The 18,131-nt window shown below is 40.7% G+C and overlaps 1 protein-coding gene across 2 annotated transcripts; it reads right to left on the reverse strand.

Annotated features, from left to right (window-relative positions):
• Window positions 1-104: 104 nt before the first annotated feature.
• Window positions 105-16,790, reverse strand: golga3 (golgin A3). 2 transcript variants are annotated; one of them, XM_073466259.1, is made up of 24 exons: window positions 16,746-16,790; window positions 15,281-15,581; window positions 13,585-13,740; window positions 12,259-12,371; window positions 11,180-11,907; window positions 10,920-11,028; window positions 9,911-10,217; window positions 9,547-9,749; window positions 9,321-9,458; window positions 8,942-9,103; window positions 8,468-8,836; window positions 8,116-8,193; window positions 6,775-7,038; window positions 6,539-6,633; window positions 5,968-6,184; window positions 5,093-5,236; window positions 4,685-4,882; window positions 4,405-4,521; window positions 4,002-4,141; window positions 3,741-3,873; window positions 3,301-3,423; window positions 2,874-3,038; window positions 2,156-2,322; window positions 105-2,034 (listed from the first exon to the last, which is right to left on the reverse strand). In XM_073466259.1, exons 2-24 carry the CDS (start codon window positions 15,450-15,452, stop codon window positions 1,842-1,844), a joined length of 4,491 nt encoding a protein of 1,496 aa, XP_073322360.1. In that variant the 5' UTR covers window positions 15,453-15,581; window positions 16,746-16,790; the 3' UTR covers window positions 105-1,841. The 2 variants fall into 2 exon arrangements, with proteins under 2 accessions (XP_073322360.1, XP_073322359.1); XM_073466258.1 differs by having other exon boundaries at window positions 13,459-13,740.
• Between the last annotated feature and the right edge of the window lie 1,341 nt (window positions 16,791-18,131).

Consider the following 18,131-nt stretch of genomic DNA (forward strand, 5'->3'; position numbering starts at 1 on the left):
CATATCGCCTGAACAAAATGACGGCTTAAATGTGGGGAAATGGGACAGAACTTGAGACATTCAGAAAGACTTGGTAGACAACATTCACGGAATGAGCACACAGATTTGACAGATGAATAGTGCAATTTTATGATAAATACAATCACATCTCCCAACACAAATATTAAAACAGGAATGAATCAATTCCAATCTTTAAAAAAAAAAAAAAAAGAAATAAAAAAGCAGCTAACAGCAAGGTTTATGCATTGAGCGCAGGCGCTCTCGCAATTGTTATTATATACTACCTAACATCACAGTGAAAGGTAGTTTGGAAGATACAGTCCAAAATATTTTTTCAGCACAGTATATCAATATATTTGTTGTTATTTGCCTCAATAAGCATTCACCTCAAACTATTTATTGTCCCTTTGGATATTCTTGAGCATACAATGGTGTTAAAGAAAGTTTTTTAGTATGGGAATAAGCAGCTGCCGCACAGTTGCATGCAGAAAGCTACTATACCACCCAACGACCCCTCTACACTGACATGTTAGTGCATCACAATAACCATCTGCTCTGATTTATGGTTTGATGTCTTGCATTTCATCTTCGTTCCACTATTAAATAATCATGACGACTTTACAATCATACAAAAAGGAAGTGTTTTTATATATTAACCTCTGGAAACAATTAACTATTCCCCTTACCCATGAAACAGCCATAAAACAAATAGAACATCTGATTCTGGGGTAGTCATTTTTTGTAAATACAGTATGTACCGAATGTAACAGAGAGTGAACACATCTGATTGCACCTGCTGTTAGAAGAAGTAACATCTCAGCTTCATCTTACAACTTTCTCTCTCAGTCAGTGTTGATCATCTACTGTGCGATGTCAGTTGATGTGACCCACTTATTTTACAATAAACCATTCTTCAGTAAGGATTTGCACACATATACAATATAACATTACATCTTGCACACAACCTAAGTATAATACGTTCATTCACACCACCTTAGTCCTTTACAGCATATTAAAGATTGCTTAAGGCTTTTTTTGAGTACAAATTACTGCAGTCCATGCTAGACAAAACACCTCCATACATAACTGAGATTAATGTTTTTAGAGTTTTAGAACCCAAGGTGATATGGTTACAACAAATGTAAGAAAACACTGCATTTTAACAAGGCAATACAAAAGAAACTGACCACAATTGTGCATGACTTTTAACTTCATGAAAAGGAGTGATGATGATTCATCAATAACTGCTTGGAAACCATGTGAATGTGTAACCACGCCAGTTAAATCATAGATGAGCAACTTCACTCGCACACAGGCACAAAGAAATGGAAGAACAGTTCATAGCCAGTCTGGTTCGTTTCTGTCACCAAAAACACTTTCTGAAATAATGTCAGCCATTATTGAGCAGCATCAAAGCCACTGATTTCATATTATGAGGAGGAGCATGACTAAATCCTTTTAAGTGAGGAAAACTGCTGACTCAAATGGGGAAAATTGGCCCAACAGATCAACAACTATACCATATTTGTATCTATAACAACTGAGGGGGGTGAGGGGTTGGGGCCCTTGGAGAGGCTGTCAGATAAGTTGTAATTCCTTAACTCAAAATAAATAAATGTGACAATAGCATAACAAAAAATATAAACAACCATCAAATAAAGAGGAAAGAATAAAGCCATGGTATACAAAGTATTACTCTGTGAAAGCACTTCTGTGCTGATGGGAAAATGCCAAATGTTGGCAGCAATTGTTAAGAAAAGATACAGGGAATAAGGGGCTGAAAAGTGCCTTTGTGGATAAAACTCCACTCTCCCTCTATTGGCCTGAGAAAAGTTCTTCTGTTATGATTGCTGCTGTTCTGCTTCATTGTTATTTTCCACCACCATGTTGTCGAGCGGCGTTGATGATTTGGAGATGTTGTTCTGAAGATCCAGTTGAGCCAGTTCCTCCTCTGTGTTTGTCAATGAGCTCATCGACTCATGTACTGTTACTGTGTGTTCCTCCATCTGCCTCTGGAGGCTGTCCATCTCCTCCCTGAGAAAAACAAGCAAAGCATTACATTTATTCTGGTATTCTTAGGATAGTTGCAACAAAAAGCCTCATGTAGACATGTTAATAATGTAACCAAGTCATATGGTTAGAACAATAGGCATACTTGAGCTGCCGCAGACAGTTGTGCAGGTTGTTGAGAGGCTCTTTATTGACAGAAGTTGATGGTTTCAGCAACTCATCCAACAGGGTGGCAGGCACTGGGCAGTCTGGGATCTTAACTGGCGTCACTGGGTTGGATGGGTTCCCCTCACTCTTCAGCTCCATGCGCTGCTGCTCCAAACAAATCATAATTACAGGGATGGATTTAGTCATTTATCTGTAGCAGGCATTTCCTCTTTGGCATTAAATTTACACTAGCCTTTAAATCTTTCTAAAGAGAGGGTGGTGGCTCTGTAAGCATTACTCAAAGGAATTAACGGGTACACCCAAGCTGTACACTGCTTTCCATGTTAAAATGAAAAAATACTGAAAAACTATTTTTTGTTACTTCAATTATAATGTGTTTTACTTTTGTCTGATGATAGCTGATATTTTTTTGTAATGTTAAATATTCTAATTTTCAAAATGCTTTCATGCTAAAGAAGACAATTAAAGAGCAACTTAACATTAAACTCTTATGAGTAGGCCAAGGTTATAGGCTGATACTGGCTCATTAGCTATACTGGTGTAAATGATGTCAAAAAGCAAATGTAAATACCATTTAATTTGCTACAAATATTTATTGGTTTCCCAAAAAATTAAAAGGTGCAAAGCGTTTGAAAAAACACTCAAACTGTCACAGACTAAAACAAGTTTTCACATAGAAAAATAAGGTTCCTTACCTTCCTTAGGCGGCTCTGTTTGAGGTCCTGTTTAAGTTGCTGGTTCTGCAAAAGGACTGTCTTCATGCTGTTCCTCAGCTCGCCCACTTTGGCCTGCAACATGAACTTGTCCTTCCTGGTGCTGCTCAGGTCCTCCTGCACTGACTCCAGCTCCACCTTGATGTTCTGAGACATAGAAATAATCTTTGTTTGTTACAAACCCTCCCGAAAAAGGAGAATGTGGCGGAAATGACACAAATGACTGTATAGTAATAACTACAATGCTTACTTCATTCTTCGTCTCCCTCTAGCACTGTTTACTTTAATTGAAGTACTCCTGCACATTTGCGAATACAGCTAAATTTAATTTCTTTATTACGTCTAGTGGATTTGTAAGCTATACTTGGGAGCGTTGTGTTAATTTTTTTACAATAAAGTGAATACTTGCCTGCAGAGCTCTCTGTAGGTTGTCCAGCTCCCTGTGGTGACACTGCTCCATCATCTCCAGCTGCTGCTTCTGAGCCTCAATCTCCCTTTGCTTCTGCTCCAGCTCCCACTTCAGGTCCTCAACCTGAACAAGTGGTCAATGTTAGACATCAGTGTCACTGAAATTAGTCCTTAATAACAACAAGTGATGGACTGAAATGGATTTTTAAGAACTGGAACTGGAAGACCAAAAGCATGATAAATGAAATCCTGGTCAAAAAGTTGTGTTATAATCAATTTAGGCTAATTATCCATCTATCCATCTATCTATCTACCTATCTACCTATCCATCTATCATATCAGAGGATAAGGGGATGACCACGGCTTCTCTGAATCAATACGTTTAAATAAAAGTCATGATCAGCAAAATATTTTCGTCTAACGCTTGTTCAAAATCCTTACCTCTTGGTTAGTGAGGGGCTGCTTGGCCAGTTCCTCGTCCAGTTGTTTCTGGAGGATCTGGAGCTGTGAATGGGCCTCAGACAGCTCCTCCTGGAACCTGGAAACCTCCTGAGTGTGCTGCTCATCCTGAGCCCTGCGGGGTATGACACATTCAATGATAAATAAGTGGTAGGATGTACAAAAACTATAAATTTTGCAGCACAATAACAGATTTAAAGTGCCAAAAGTCACTGTATTCTTTTATCAGGCAAATGCACGTACTGTAGTTTGTGGGCTTCACTCTGCAGCGCTTTCACCAGGTCCTCTTTGGCCTGCAGGTCCTTCTTGATCTCTGACAGCTCCAGCATGGCTGCCCTGTAGTGCCGTCTATTGTGGGCCGCTTCAGCTTTTGCTGCTGCCACCTAAAGGACACGTCACATCATTACAACCCAAAAAATTGAGTCAAACGCTCCACATTAGAGACTGGTGACAAAAAGATTACTACTACTGTGGATTTACAATTGATGCATGTAACAATTCAGCTGTCTATCTTTTATATTTTAAAGAGGCTTACTAATGTGCCCTGTGCTCAAAATAAATATTCAAATATATCTAAATGACTCTTCAGAATCATTTGAAAGGCAAAATGAAAATGACCAGATGATGGTTAGCTCAGAGCTCCTACCTGTTCTTTCAAGTCCTTGACTTTGGTTTTCTCTTTTTCTAAGGCAAGCTGCAGAGTTTGTACCACCTGCTTCATTTGCTGGTCCTCCTCCTCCTTACGCTTCAGAACAGCTTGAACCTGAAAAAAGGATGAAAGGTGAAGAAATGGTGTGTTAAAAAAGATCAAAAGTGCACAATTTCTAAACCAGATTTTTGTAATTTTGCATACTGGTAAACACAACACTTGACAGGTATAATCCAAAAATACATCAATATTATAAGATGCAAACAATTGTTTTTACCTGCAAGTTGAGCTGGACAAGATCTGCCTCTCTCTTAGCTAAGGCAGTCTCCAAAATGTTGGAATGCTCCCGCAGTGTATTGTGGGACTGTGCTAATCCAGCCAATTTCCCTTTTTCATGTTCCAGCTCAAGTGCGAGCTTCTTGTTGGCGTCTTCTAACTTTCGAATCCGCTTTTTAAAGCATCGAGACTCTTGAAGCTGTGAAATTAGTTCATGTCATTAATAGTACATAGCATACATTGACTGAGTGATGACAGAAGTGTAAACATGCTGCTCATACAGGGTTGGGATCAATATCGTCAAATTAAAAAATATAGGAAACAGTAATTTCGTATTAGACAAAAAGAGCAGTTCTTTTCAAAAACCTGAATGAAGTAATACAAGGGGACACAAATGATTAATGTTCACCTCATCCTCGAGCTCCATGACCTTCTCCTGGTACTCCTCTAGCTCTGTGGAGGTGAGGGTGATCACTTCCTGCAGCTCCTTCTCTAGCATGGTCTTACTGTTGGTCACAACCTGCAGCTCAGCCTGCAGAGTCTTAATCTTCTCCTGGATGACAAATAAGACCACACTGTATTTCTATATACACTTAACAAATGTCAAAAGGTGCCTATATGATAAAGATATGAGTCAAGGACAAGGACAGGCATAAGGCTACCCTATAAATCAATGTTTTTTTTTAAACCTTGTTATTGTTTCTATGGGCTGTATACTCTTTAACCTGAATTAGGAATGATAAATATGACTTATTCTTCAATTTTGCTTGACATTGGCAAGATCAACATCTCTTGACTGTATTCAGTGGCAGAAAAGCAGGTGTTTTAGACCTTGTATCCCTGCCACCTTATAGTAGACAATATATACAATGTGATGATAAAGAAAAAGTATATTATTTCATATTATGCTCTATCGTTTATTTAATTGTGTTGCAAATAAAGTTTCATGTCTTCTGGATTTAGTCTGATGAGGTATATAACGTGCTGCTTTCTACAGGTTCATGTTTTTTTGGCAATGTGAAAGGGGTCAACCGCCTATTATTAGCGGGTTTACCCATGTTAAAAAAACCTGCATATACATGCTAATTTTGGTGTTAAAATGGTAATACTGTACCCTTCTTTCAGTTGCTAATAACTGTAAATGGATGAGAGCCCACACACTGTAAAATGCTCTGCTGACACTTCTCTAACTATGATGCGTTTACTTATGCTTACTGCATAAAACATTGCTAAACTACGTGTTGTAGCTGTGAATTGTAAAGGTCTAGCAGGTTTATACAGTACCTGTAAGGCCTGGCTGTTTCCCCCATCTGACACCTGGGCCTTGAGTTTGACCAGCTCTGCCTCTGCCGTCTCCTTGTCAGTCAGAGCCTCTTGGAGCCTCCTGCTCAGGATGCCAACAGCATTCTCATAGGCCTTGTGTTTGGCCTTCATCTCCTTCTGAGCGCTGGTCAAATCAGTCCCCAGCCGTTTCACACGTACCTTCTGCTCTGAGATGGCCCTATTTGATGCATAAGACATTAAGAAATTCAAAATCTCCATGGAGAGATCAGGTTGTTTCTTTCAGAAGACAATAAATACATAAATATGAACAGAGGATGTGGCAGACTGTTATCTTTAAGATCACATTTAATTGACAGGTACGAATAACACACAGAGTGTAATGCTGTGGATGTACTTTCCGCACCACATGTACTGAGTCATATGTCAATGTGGAGATGAGGAATTATATAAGAAATGCCCTCTATTTGTATTTATAAATAGCGCTTGACAACAGAGGTATGCATCATGGTCCAAGTCATTACTGTGGGAATCATTCAAGCTCCCACAACCTCTAATGCAGCAAATGACTCACTTTTTGGCTTCTCCCTCCATCTGCTCCACCTGTTTCCTCAGGCCTTCATTCTCTTCTGTTACAGCTGCTAACTGGCTTCGATCAAACTGTAGAGACTGAAGAGGGAGGAAAAACCAAACACTGGACATTACAACAAGATTCACACTAAAACAGTTCACTTCCACCTGCTTTAAATACATCCAAAACATCAACATTTACTTTTATTGTTAAAGTATGTATCATTTATTTATCATTACCTGGACCTGGGTTTCTAGCTGATCCCTCTCTGTCTGAATGGCCTGCAGATGGGCCTCCATGTTGCTCATCTGCTCCTGGACTCTGACCACCTCCTTCTGAAGCCGGGCCTGCTCCAGCTCCACGTTTTGCTTCTCCCCCTGAACGGCCAGCAACTCCTGCTTCAAGTCCTTGACCTCCACCAGCAGACGCTTTTTGGTGGACTTGAGCTCACTGATCAACTGATCTTTGGAGCTGGCATCCCGACGGTAGGCTTCCACCATCACCTGGAAAGTCAATAACTGTGTGTCTGACTAATGAAGTGAGAATTTGCTCCTTTTAAGGAGTCTTGACTGAGACAGAAGGCAAAAGACTTTTCATAATTACTGGAGATACAGAGATGGCGAGACACTGCATCATTTTTAGGCTTGAATAAGCATGAGATACATTTCACAAAAAGGAAAGTCACACACATACTGTACCCTATTTTTGTAGTACAGGCTTTTCATTCCAAACAAAAGTGTTTGTTCCTACTGGCAGTATCACACATATTATACAAAAGGAAGCTTGACATTTTACAAAATCTTACATGAAACCAACAAAACAAAGCTGTGATGCAGATTGTTTTTCATGTAAGCTTTTAAATACATTCAAATTGCATTACAGATCTGAATGCAGGTATGGCTGTGCATGTGTGTGAAGTGCCTGCATTTGAGTAAAAATTGAGCGGATTCAATTTTCTTGCTTTTCTTCAAACCAAAAATGGACAAAACATCTTCAAAACTGACAGCAAATACCTCATCTTACTTGTTGCTCAGTATCCTGTACACTTTTAACAAGTAATTCATCAATCATACCACAGTACCTCACATACCATTAATGTATTTACTTTAAATGCAGTGGAAAGACATATCAGATTATTGATAATGCAGCCAAACTTTTTCTAGTTTGTTTTTCATGGATTACTGATGCAGTCCCAATACAGTGTGATGGACTCAGATGAATGTTAATGCAGGAGTCTGAAGGGTCTATAAAAACTCGAGTCTTGAAAGAAACTGAATACAATTGACATTTCTGTCATTCTGTCAATAAACTCCACCCTCTTTATGACAGTCTGTCAGTGCGAAATGAGCAGCCTTCACTACTGCTCAATCCACTGAGGCGTGTCAACCAGTACTCTTCTGAGACGACAGCCATCTGGCTCTACAATACATCCTCCCACGACAGCATCAGCTCAAGCCAGCTGGTACATTCCTGACATTTATAAATGTATGCAAAGTCTACACGTCTCCCTGCCTTCTACCAACTTTACCCAGTACAATAGCTGTACATGATCCTACATAAGAGCAAGGGCAAGGGCTTACCTTTTGTTGCGTGAACTGCTCCTTTAATTTCTGAGCTTGTTTTTTGAGGGAGCCATTTTCCTGTTGAAGAGTTTCAATCTGTAACAAAGCAAAGGCCCTTTGTTATTCACTTCATGTTGGTGAAGAGGCAATGAAGAAATGTAGAACAAAATGCTACTTGATTCGGTTTCAATTCTTGAACTTTTGTACAAACTGACTGACCATAATTTAACATGTCACTATAGAAGTAGATGGGAATATAAGAATGGAATATAATAATCTTTTAAGTTACTGGTAATGATAATTGCACTTATTTTTTCACATCTTTATCTTTTGCTTCACTGGTGTCTTAACTTTTCCACTAGTGCCATACCTGATTGGCTTTGACCTGGACTTCTTGTCTTAGCTGATCCAAGACATCTGAAGCCACCAGAACATCCTCTCCAAGCCGCTCAGCGTTCTCGTCAAGTTGGCTCTTGTCAGCCCGGGCTGCCTGCAGCGCTACCTCCAGGACAATCTTCTCATTCTGGAGGTACTGGATATTGTCGTCCTTGGCGCTGCTCTCTGTCTGCAGCTCGGCCAGCTGGGCCTCCAGCTCTAGGTAGCGGGCCTCTAGCTGGTTGATGGACTGCTCTTTGGTGTGCAGGTTCTCCTGAGTGCTCGTCAGCTGGCGCATCAACTCCAGATGCTCTTTCTGGAGTGACTGCAGCTGCATGTCCTTCTGGGAAAGGGTCAACCTCACCTAAGGGAGACAGTGTGTGAAAGGCAGTTTAGAGCAGAATACCATGAATATTTTACTGCCTATACAAGGTCGAAAACAAATCAATGTTACATTTGGCATGCCTACCTGCTCTAGTTCCCTTTCCAGTGTGCTGGCTGTGTTGGCCAGTTTTATTAACCGCTCTCGCTCTTCCTCAAACTCGTCCAGTTTGTGCTGCAGATCGTCTTCCACCATGGATTTTGCATCCTGGATCTGCTTGTAATTAGCTTCCTGGGTCAGCATGTCGGCCTAAAAGACACAGACAGTAAAGGTTTGACACTACAGTTGCTTTAAAAAAAAATATCATCCAACAGATGAATAACATAATATCTATAAACCCAATACATTTTAGTTTTGGTAATTTAGAAAACCTACTTTTATCAAAGGTCCTTGACTGAATAATGACCCTTATGTGTGGGTTGATTCCTTAGTGGACAAATTCAGAGAGGGATGTTAGAGAGTATACCTCAATGCTCTGCAGCTGAACGGCAATGCGCTCTTTGTCTTTGATGGAGCGATGTTGGGTCTCGGTGAGTTGGTGTGACAGAGTCACATTCTCCAGCTTCAGATGTTCCACAACACCGATCTGAGTCATCTGTCCAGCCTGGGAGAGGGAAAAAAAAACAACAAAGTGTTGTCTGTCAAATTCCAAGCCTTGATGTAAAAACCAACCACATTAGCATCAACCTTACCTGCATGTTGGCCATTTCGCTTTGCAGTCGTACTCTTGCCTCCTGTGCCAGTGCTAGCTGCTGCTGGTACCACTGTCTGACCTGCTGGAGTGAGTCGATTTCAGCCTGGGATGTCTTCAATCGGCTCTGCAGGGTGCTGCGCTCCAGCTGGACCTGCTGAAGCTGGCTCTGAAGACCACCCATTTGCTGACGCAAATCCTGAACTGCAAAAGTGTAAGACCAAAACATCTCATTTAATCATGAGAGGAAATACAAAAATAGTCAGGGTGTTCTCCAACATTATATTGGGTGGCTGAATAAATCAAAACACAATTGGAGATATTGATTATCGTTACACTCAGCTCTCTGGGTCTCCATTACTCACCTGTATTGTCTCTCGAGGCTACAGTGTTTTGCATCTCCTCCACCTTCCCCATCAGCCTGTTGTATTGGTCTTCAGCCACCTTCAGGTCATTGCTTAGAGAAGACAGACTGGCATTCTTGTTCTCCAGACTACCCTGGAGCTCCACCATGGCCTTCTCTAGCTTGCTGCAGTTCTGCCGCAGTGTGCCCACCTCGGTTGTGAGGGTACTCTGCTTCTCCTGGCTGAACTGAGCCTCCTCCCTCTTGGCCTGCAGCTGAGCATTCACTGCAGCAAGCTGGGCCTGAAGCTCTGTCTTCTCTTTGAGAGCCTAGAGGACAGGACAGTGTGGTCAGCACTTAGCGGGGCCTTTAATCACCTCAAATACAGGTGGTACCAGGCATTTATAAGAAAAGGTTTCTATTGGAGGTAGGCCTGTATTTCTACTTCCATCTGTTTAATTGGTTAGTTAGTTAATTAATTAATTTGTAATATTGTGGCAAGCAGCACAGAATGAGAGACAGGAAGCAGCTCTCAGCAATGTCAACCCCATGTTACTACAAAATTCCATTTCGCTGAGACATTAACACACATACCTGGACAACAAATGGTTGAAAATAGCATAATTACATTGTTGAATTTATGACATTAAAGCGATCTAAATATGCAATATGCTTAATAATAATTTGTAATTATCTGCATTTACTCAAACACAGCTATAATATTACTTCTATGTGTCCTTGGGTTAGGACTTACCAATAAACAGGATATGATGTTTGAGCACAATTCACCAGCCAACTATCAGTATACCAAATATTTTCAAGTGGACTTCTACCACCAGATATTGTAGTTGAATCAAATCATGCTACATTAGTTTTGGATTGGATTGTAAATAACGAAGACATGCTAGTGCTAAATTGTTTTATTTTTTATGGTTTCCATGTTATCCACTCCTGTACAGACTGTGTATGGATGGGTGATTTGTGCAGAAGGAATGGAAAATATCAGTGTAGAAATCAGTATGTTACTTTACCTGATTGGCCTCAGATGACAAAGACTCCAGCTGACCCTCCAGTCTCATTTTCTCTTTCAACACCTGCAGCATTTCATCATGGCCCATCACTGAACTCTCCAAAGAAACACTGAAACAAATGGAAACATTAATGCTCAAATGATTTTTAATTAACTAACATCAAATAGTATCTCTGTGGAATATTTGCTTAAATTTGGCAGTAAAAACAATGCCTAAATAGTCATTATTTTAAACCTGCCTTATCTGGTTATGAAAAATACCTGCTGGAGAAACTGTCCCTTCGGCTGCGAGGCTCTGCCATCCCTTCTCTCTCCTGCTCCAGCTCCAGCAGGTGTTGCTCTTCACTGGCTGCCTGCAGCACCTCCTGCAGGGAGGGGAACTGACCCAAGGCCTCTGGGGCTATCTCCCTCCCTTCCACTGTGTAGGGCCCTCGCTGCCTCTCCACTGCTGCAGAGAGCATGCCATATGTGCCTCTGGTAGACACGCTGCTGTAAGACGAGCTGTCACTGTCGTTGCCGTCATTCCCTGGCCTCGTTCCTGATTCACTGCCATCAATTTCTGAGACATTGTCCCCGACCTGGAGCAAAGCACCAGGCTGTGCCTCTGTCTCACAGGTGCTACCCTCAGACATCAAACTGACCTCAGACAAAGTGGACACTGAGCTGATAGTGGACTGGAGGGAGCTCATGGTGTTGTCTGCTGTTGTTACTCCACCTCCTCCTCCACCTCCACCTCCACCATCATTCTCAGGAGACTTGTAGTCAGCCAAAGAGTGGATCTTGCTCGGGCGGGGTGATCTGGACTTTCTCTCCTTGGGAGGGGGAAGTCCCAGGCTACCCAGTTTGGGACCACGGGGGACACTGGTTCTCAGGAAGGAATACTCCTTGGTCATGGCAACAGTGCTGGCCCTGGGCAGACCCTCAGGATGCAGCATGAGCTCCGGATCCAGGGTGCTGAATGGCCTGTTCTTGGGTGTGGTGCGATGAGACTAGAAACAGATAGAAAAGAAATGTACCACGGTACTGCTATCATGAAAAAATCTGTATAATGGATTAAATCCTAAAATAGCTGTGAGAAAAACGCTAAAGAACAAATACACAAATATAATCTGGGCCAAACTTCCACCAATTGTTGAGCATTTGTCAAAATTGACAATCTGCAGCCTCTCTTAAGTTATTTATCTTCTGGGTTGCATACTTCTGCTGTACATACCACATCTAAATAAACCATTGTGTAATGGAGAAATTGTACATTCGAAAAAGGCTGAAGCTGGTTGAGGATCTCAAAGTCTAATAGAAGATGAGTTAAAAGGAAACTGACGGCTACTCCAGTTACTCACCCTCTCCTTGTGTCTCTGCACTCTATACTGTTTGAGCTGCTCCTCCAGACGCCGGCGAGCCTCCAGGCGAATCTTCTCCTCATTCTCCATCTCCAGTGATGGCTTTGGATTGGCTAGAGGGGAAATGTATGTTAGACGAATAGGAGAAATGTTCCCTTACACAGTACACCACTTCCTACACACAAGACACTGCATCACTGATTCAGTGTAAAAATGCTTGCATTACCTTGGTTGTATATGATTGCATAAAAGCGAGGTTGCCTGTTAAACATTCTCCATTTTACCTGACAGCTGCTAAGATATTTATAGCAAGTGGGTGTTATAGTACACAATACGCCCATATATTTAAATTGGTGCTTTAATATCACTGTCTCTTTTTGCAAATTGGCTCTAAGTGCAACTAAACATTGTCATTGGGCACACTGCTGCGCCTGAATTTTTGTTAATTTAGTTTATTTTTAAACAATTGAGGTACAGCAATTTCTTGTCGCATGTGCTGTGATTTGAATGAAGAAAAACATAATGTGTTAAGAAATTAACTTGAAATTTATTATTGGGTGCACCTAAATGAAAAACTTAGATTAACTTGTCTAACTTGAAAAGTTAGTCTGGAGTCCTAGATCATATAAAAAATGTGCCAATCACTCAGGTATGACTGCATCAGCTATGGAGCTAGTATTGCCAATAATGCAATGAGTTACATGAACACTTTTCGAAAATGCATTGTATAGATATAAACTGGTTCAGTGATGTTCATGTTCTGTGTGGGAGTTTCAAGGTGAAGCCAAACAAAATCACCACAGTTTATGCCATGCCTAAAAATATTACATTTCATAATTGTGAACAAGGCAACTCGGACTGACTATAAAATACCACATAAAAAAAATCATAAAATAATAGAGGGATTAGTTCCAATTTTGGATTAGTTTGGATTAGTTCCAAAATTAGTCCAAACAGAGCTTCAAATGAAGCACCCGCACCAAATTCTAACCAAGCAATCAAATGTCTACGGGTTGCAGAAAGGAAGTAGACTAAAACAACCAAAACAAACTGCCACTGAATCCTTCTGTTCGGTTAATACACAACACAAGGGAGTTAAACAAGGATGCAGACATGAGCCAAAAAAAACATCCCACAGTAAAATTAGGTTAAATGTAAGGGTATAGAGGGGGCATTCACTCCACATGAGTTTATGCTTACACAATTCAGTCTCCTGCATAGGCATACTGAGTCTGAGTGACTGCAATGAATCACTCGTGTGAACCGTGACCTCAGCACTAGCCCCCTCAGACTTCTCTAGCATCATGGGTGGATAAGAAGCCACACCTGCGGAGGGCTCGTGGATCTTGGAGTTGACAGGGGAGCTGGTGCTCTGGGGAGGGGCTGTAGGAGGCAGGGACCCATTTATGTGGGTGTCACCTTCAGGACTGAAGCCTTCTGCCAGTCCGTCTCCGTTTGGCATCACATCTGAACTGACAGGACCTGAAAGGGAAGGAGGAAGAGAAGCCCCGAGGAATGTGCCAATTAGTCATGAGAAGCATTTGTGAAGTAGACTGCAAAGTGAAAGTTACCCCACTTGGCAAGCTGGCTGAGCGACTTTGTCAAGCTATCAAAGTTTAAGTGAAAAAACGGAGCTGGAAACACTCATGTAGCATGTGGCTACTGAAGCATCACTTTAGCAGAACCTGCTCTTGTAGCAAGGAGCACAATTCAGGCTCATCTTGAAAGGCAATCACATTTAAAAGGCACTGAAAACGTGTTTTAGATGTGGGATTAGGTCAGTTAAACCCCATTTTCTTCAAAAGTTTGAAAAGTTTTGAGTATTTCTTTGTCTAGTTTTAAGTGCCAAGGGCTTAGCTGGAAAAAGATGGTGACCCATAAGTTATTAACATGTTGACAGTTGTAGGATTGTTTGCTTAAGTTGCCACACAACTGTCAAACAAATCAAGACAATCAAACCACATCAACACTATCAAGGTGCTAAAATTTTCTAAATAATACCAAAGGGTATTGTCCTTACTTTCAACTTTGATCATTGCTTATTTAGCCTGAATATTTTATGTTATAGAGAAATAGATAACATTTGAAAGCAAGTTTTCAGAGACTTCCATCCTCCAACCTTTCAGAAATATTTAAGCTTCAAAAAATATATTTTCAGTAATTTTCATATTGCCCTATTTTCTATTCTCCTAAGTCTTAACCAATGTAGATTATAAGCATAGCACCCCCGTTATGATAACTAATTAGAATTCAGTGCAGCTATTTAACACATTAGTCCAAAGAGCCGTGTAACATGGAGCGGTAGAAGGCCTCAGGCCTTGCAGCAGCCACTAAAAACAGGTCATGCATGGCAGGATACAAGTGTTAGATAAAAGAGATACACCAGTTATATCCCTACAGGGAAAAGAACTTTGCAGATCAGAGAGCGAGAATTGGAAACAAGCTAATTTCAGTCATTCTAGTAGGAATATATTACAAAAAGGCCACACAACACAAAATGAAACGATACTTTTAAAAAGGGCTGTCTAACATTACCTATCCAAATGCATGTTTGCTATACATGAAAAATGTAATAAAACCTTAACATTTCTTTCAACTCTATCCACAAATAATCAAAGTCCTTGTGATTTTGCTTTGGATAATAAATTCTGTTTTAAAACAGGACTGAAAGGCTCTACAAGCCAAGAGGCTTTATGTACTGCAACATTACTTTTCTGATGCTGGGCTACATATACTGTACACCCGTGTGTGTCAGAAAACTACATTTTTGCATAACAATATTTGCATATTCACCTGGCTATATTCACTCCCATATTCACAGCTACAATACTTGGCGAAAAAACTACCTAAACCTGATTCAGGTTTAGGTAGTTTTTTCAACAAGTACTGTAGCTCTGCCACTTCACTGCAGCAAACTTTTGGCACTTGGTGTGGTGACACACTATGACTTCCTTTCAGCACACACTCATACTCAAAGACATCCTACCCTAATGGTATGTTGTGAGACAGCATCAGTACTTACCATTATGCATATCCCCTTTTGTGTTTTGTGTGTTCTCCTGCCCTTGTTGCTTCAATTGTGTTTCAGCTTCCACAGTATGGGCTTCAGCCTCTTTGGATTTAATAACATGGGCTTCTTGATAAGCGTTAGCTTCCATTTGAGTTGCTCCTGAACCGTTAGTATCCATTTCCATTTAGAAACTGAAGAGTCACAATACTGCTGGTGTGGGTTTGGAGAGAACTTCTCACTGGGCCATCTTCTTAGGAGGCAGGCCAGCTGAGAGCATGTCAGTGTCCAGGAACACTTCTGAACACAGACAACACTAAAGAGAGAAAACAACAAGCTTAACATGGGATTTACAGCTCTTGTCTGGAGAATGACAAGTCATAAAGATCATCACAGATGAAACTGTAGCTCCTCAGCAGTGATCTGTTTTAGACAGTAATGATGTTACGCAACAACACAGGCTGCTTTAATTTAAACATAAGCTCAAGTCAAGGGCTAACGAGCTGGCTTGGTAGATAAGTAGATTGTGTTGCGTTAATTATAGCTTAAATAGCAACTAACAGCAAATTCCTTAACTTAAACAGACAGAGAAACGGATACAACAATCTCTGTTGACAAATATGACAGGCCAAAACTGGCAGCTTTATATTTCGCTTTTTATCGGCTCTGTACAGTCTGATGATAAGGAAGACACACGTAACAACCAGCACACAGATATTTCAATCTAAGCCTTACAACTGTCATGCTTTAACTTCGATAAGATTGCGGGGAATATCAGTATCATTGTGAGAGCAGCTGCTGCTACTTATGGTATATGTTTGCCGCACTTGCACACACAAATCGGAAAAATGCAAGGCATGCTTACAAATTGTAGATGTGTATCGTCAGGTAAGGGCCGGTGTGAATTTTAAAAAGGGTATGGCATAAAGTTCCCTCTCTAGTATGACTGAATATGTACTTGTCAGATCAAAGAGAGGTGATGGCAATTGTATTCAAAACTCTTGCATCTTTAAAGTTATATAATTATTGTATGCTAGCTATCTGTCACTTAAGCTATTATTGATAACCGTTGACTCCCGGGTTGTGTAGCTACATTTGCCGGGGTCACCAGTTCAGAAGACATACAGACATTAACAAACGTACATGTGAAAGTGGTTATTTGACCCTCATGCACTGACTAGTTTTAGCAAAAACCTAGTGACAAGGAAGAAAGACTAAAAGGCAGGCGGATGAAATTAGCTCGCAATGCTAGCGAGCGAGACAGCTAACGTTAGCTCGATGTATTTACGACGGGACCTGTCAAGCTAAATTTGCTAACTCGCTAGCTAGTACCGCCAGCGCCAGTGTCGGAGAGTGATTTCTCAAATATTTTAAATAAATAAACGAATTGCCTTCCGTCGCGCAGGTACGTTACAACTCCCATGTGTAAATTATAAAATGACAATTTCGACAAAGGTGCATAAGGACAATAAACGCTCACCTCTTTGGGAGCTTCGCCTTTCACTACGTGGCTGTTTGGTTTCCGTCCCTTATCTGTCCGACTAGAAACAAACTGAGGGCGCATCCCATGATGTATTGTCAAAGGCTATGGTCAAAGGCATATACACATCTGGAAAGGCAAGTAAAGCTTGTCAGACAACGGAGCCCCTGCTGTGTAAACAGACAGCGATTAGATTTCAAATACAAAAAGCTATTATTTTAATTATTTGAAATAATTATATTATAAACGCATTTGGCGGTGATACATTTATTACACGAGCTATAATATGGGACGGACAACACTGGTAGATCTGTCGGATGTGGTATATTGGTAAAAAGCTGCGCCCTACTTCTCTGCTGTGGCATCCTGCAGCAGCCACCAGAAGTGCCCAAGCTGATGTTGCCAGTCTTTTATTCTGCCGCCATGTGTCACATAATGCATGAATTGCATTAATATGGACAGCATTATGTAACACCACTGCTCAATGTAATGAGATTATGCTGGATTACACAGAGGATTTGAGTTAAGATGATATATTTGTATTGGCCTTTTATTTAAAATATCTGCCATCGTCGCCCATCGGACAATTTGCTGAATTGCATATGCAGCCTACTCTAGGCTCTTATCATTACTGGTTGCATGTGGGTTGTGTGTGTAAGAATGGTCTAATAAGAATAAGAATAATAAGAATTTATTTTCTCTAATAACATTGCACATAAAAATAGGTCACCACACATGAATGCGCTTAACTGTTGGCTGTTCACGCACAATTAAATGTGTAAAAAGAAAGCTAATTCTCTGAACTGAACTGGGTACGTGCATATCCCTATGCATAACCCTATCCCAACCACAGACACCCTTGAGGGCCCCATCACCAGCATTCACAACAGGACCCTAGCATGCCCAAACACAAGGTACTAATGAACACCTTCCAATGCAGGGTCCCCCAACAGTGCTCCCACTACATGACACCTGTTGACAAGAAACAGCAATCCATGTGAAAGGTGTAACGTTTTAGGCATCCCATTACAATCAAGTCTTCAGTCAAAACACACAGTAAAACTGCTAAGACCCACTTTTTTAGTGTAAATAAAAGTATGAGGCCAAGGGTAAAATCAGCAGTTTTAATGAAAAGGCTTAATATTTTAGAAAAAAAGGGACTAATTTGAAGTCACTTTAAATTATTCCAAACTGTCGTATTTGATGCCATCTAGTGGCAGTATCAAGAATGACACGAGAGCTTCTACACTTTGGTTTCTATGTTCAATGTCACTGGCAAAAGATATTTTGTTAAAGTGTGGGAATCTAGCAATCCAGTTACTGAGATTAAGTGCCTCCTTAAAGACAAAGCCTACATTATGACTCTCTAAATTACTTTGCAATAGC

The sequence above is a fragment of the Pagrus major genome, chromosome 5 (assembly GCF_040436345.1).
Source record: "Pagrus major chromosome 5, Pma_NU_1.0".
NCBI lineage: Eukaryota > Metazoa > Chordata > Actinopteri > Spariformes > Sparidae > Pagrus > Pagrus major.

Excerpts from the sequence above, each read along its gene's own strand:
- golga3 (XM_073466258.1), bottom strand. The coding sequence starts at position 15,452 with ATGGAAATGGATACTAACGGTTCAGGAGCAACTCAAATGGAAGCTAAC. Across the intron at positions 13,741-15,280 it reads AAAAGGGGATATGCATAATG|GTCCTGTCAGTTCAGATGTG; the intron begins GTAAGTACTGAT and ends CTTCCCTTTCAG. Across the intron at positions 6,185-6,538 it reads ATGGAGGGAGAAGCCAAAAA|GGCCATCTCAGAGCAGAAGG; the intron begins GTGAGTCATTTG and ends TGCATCAAATAG.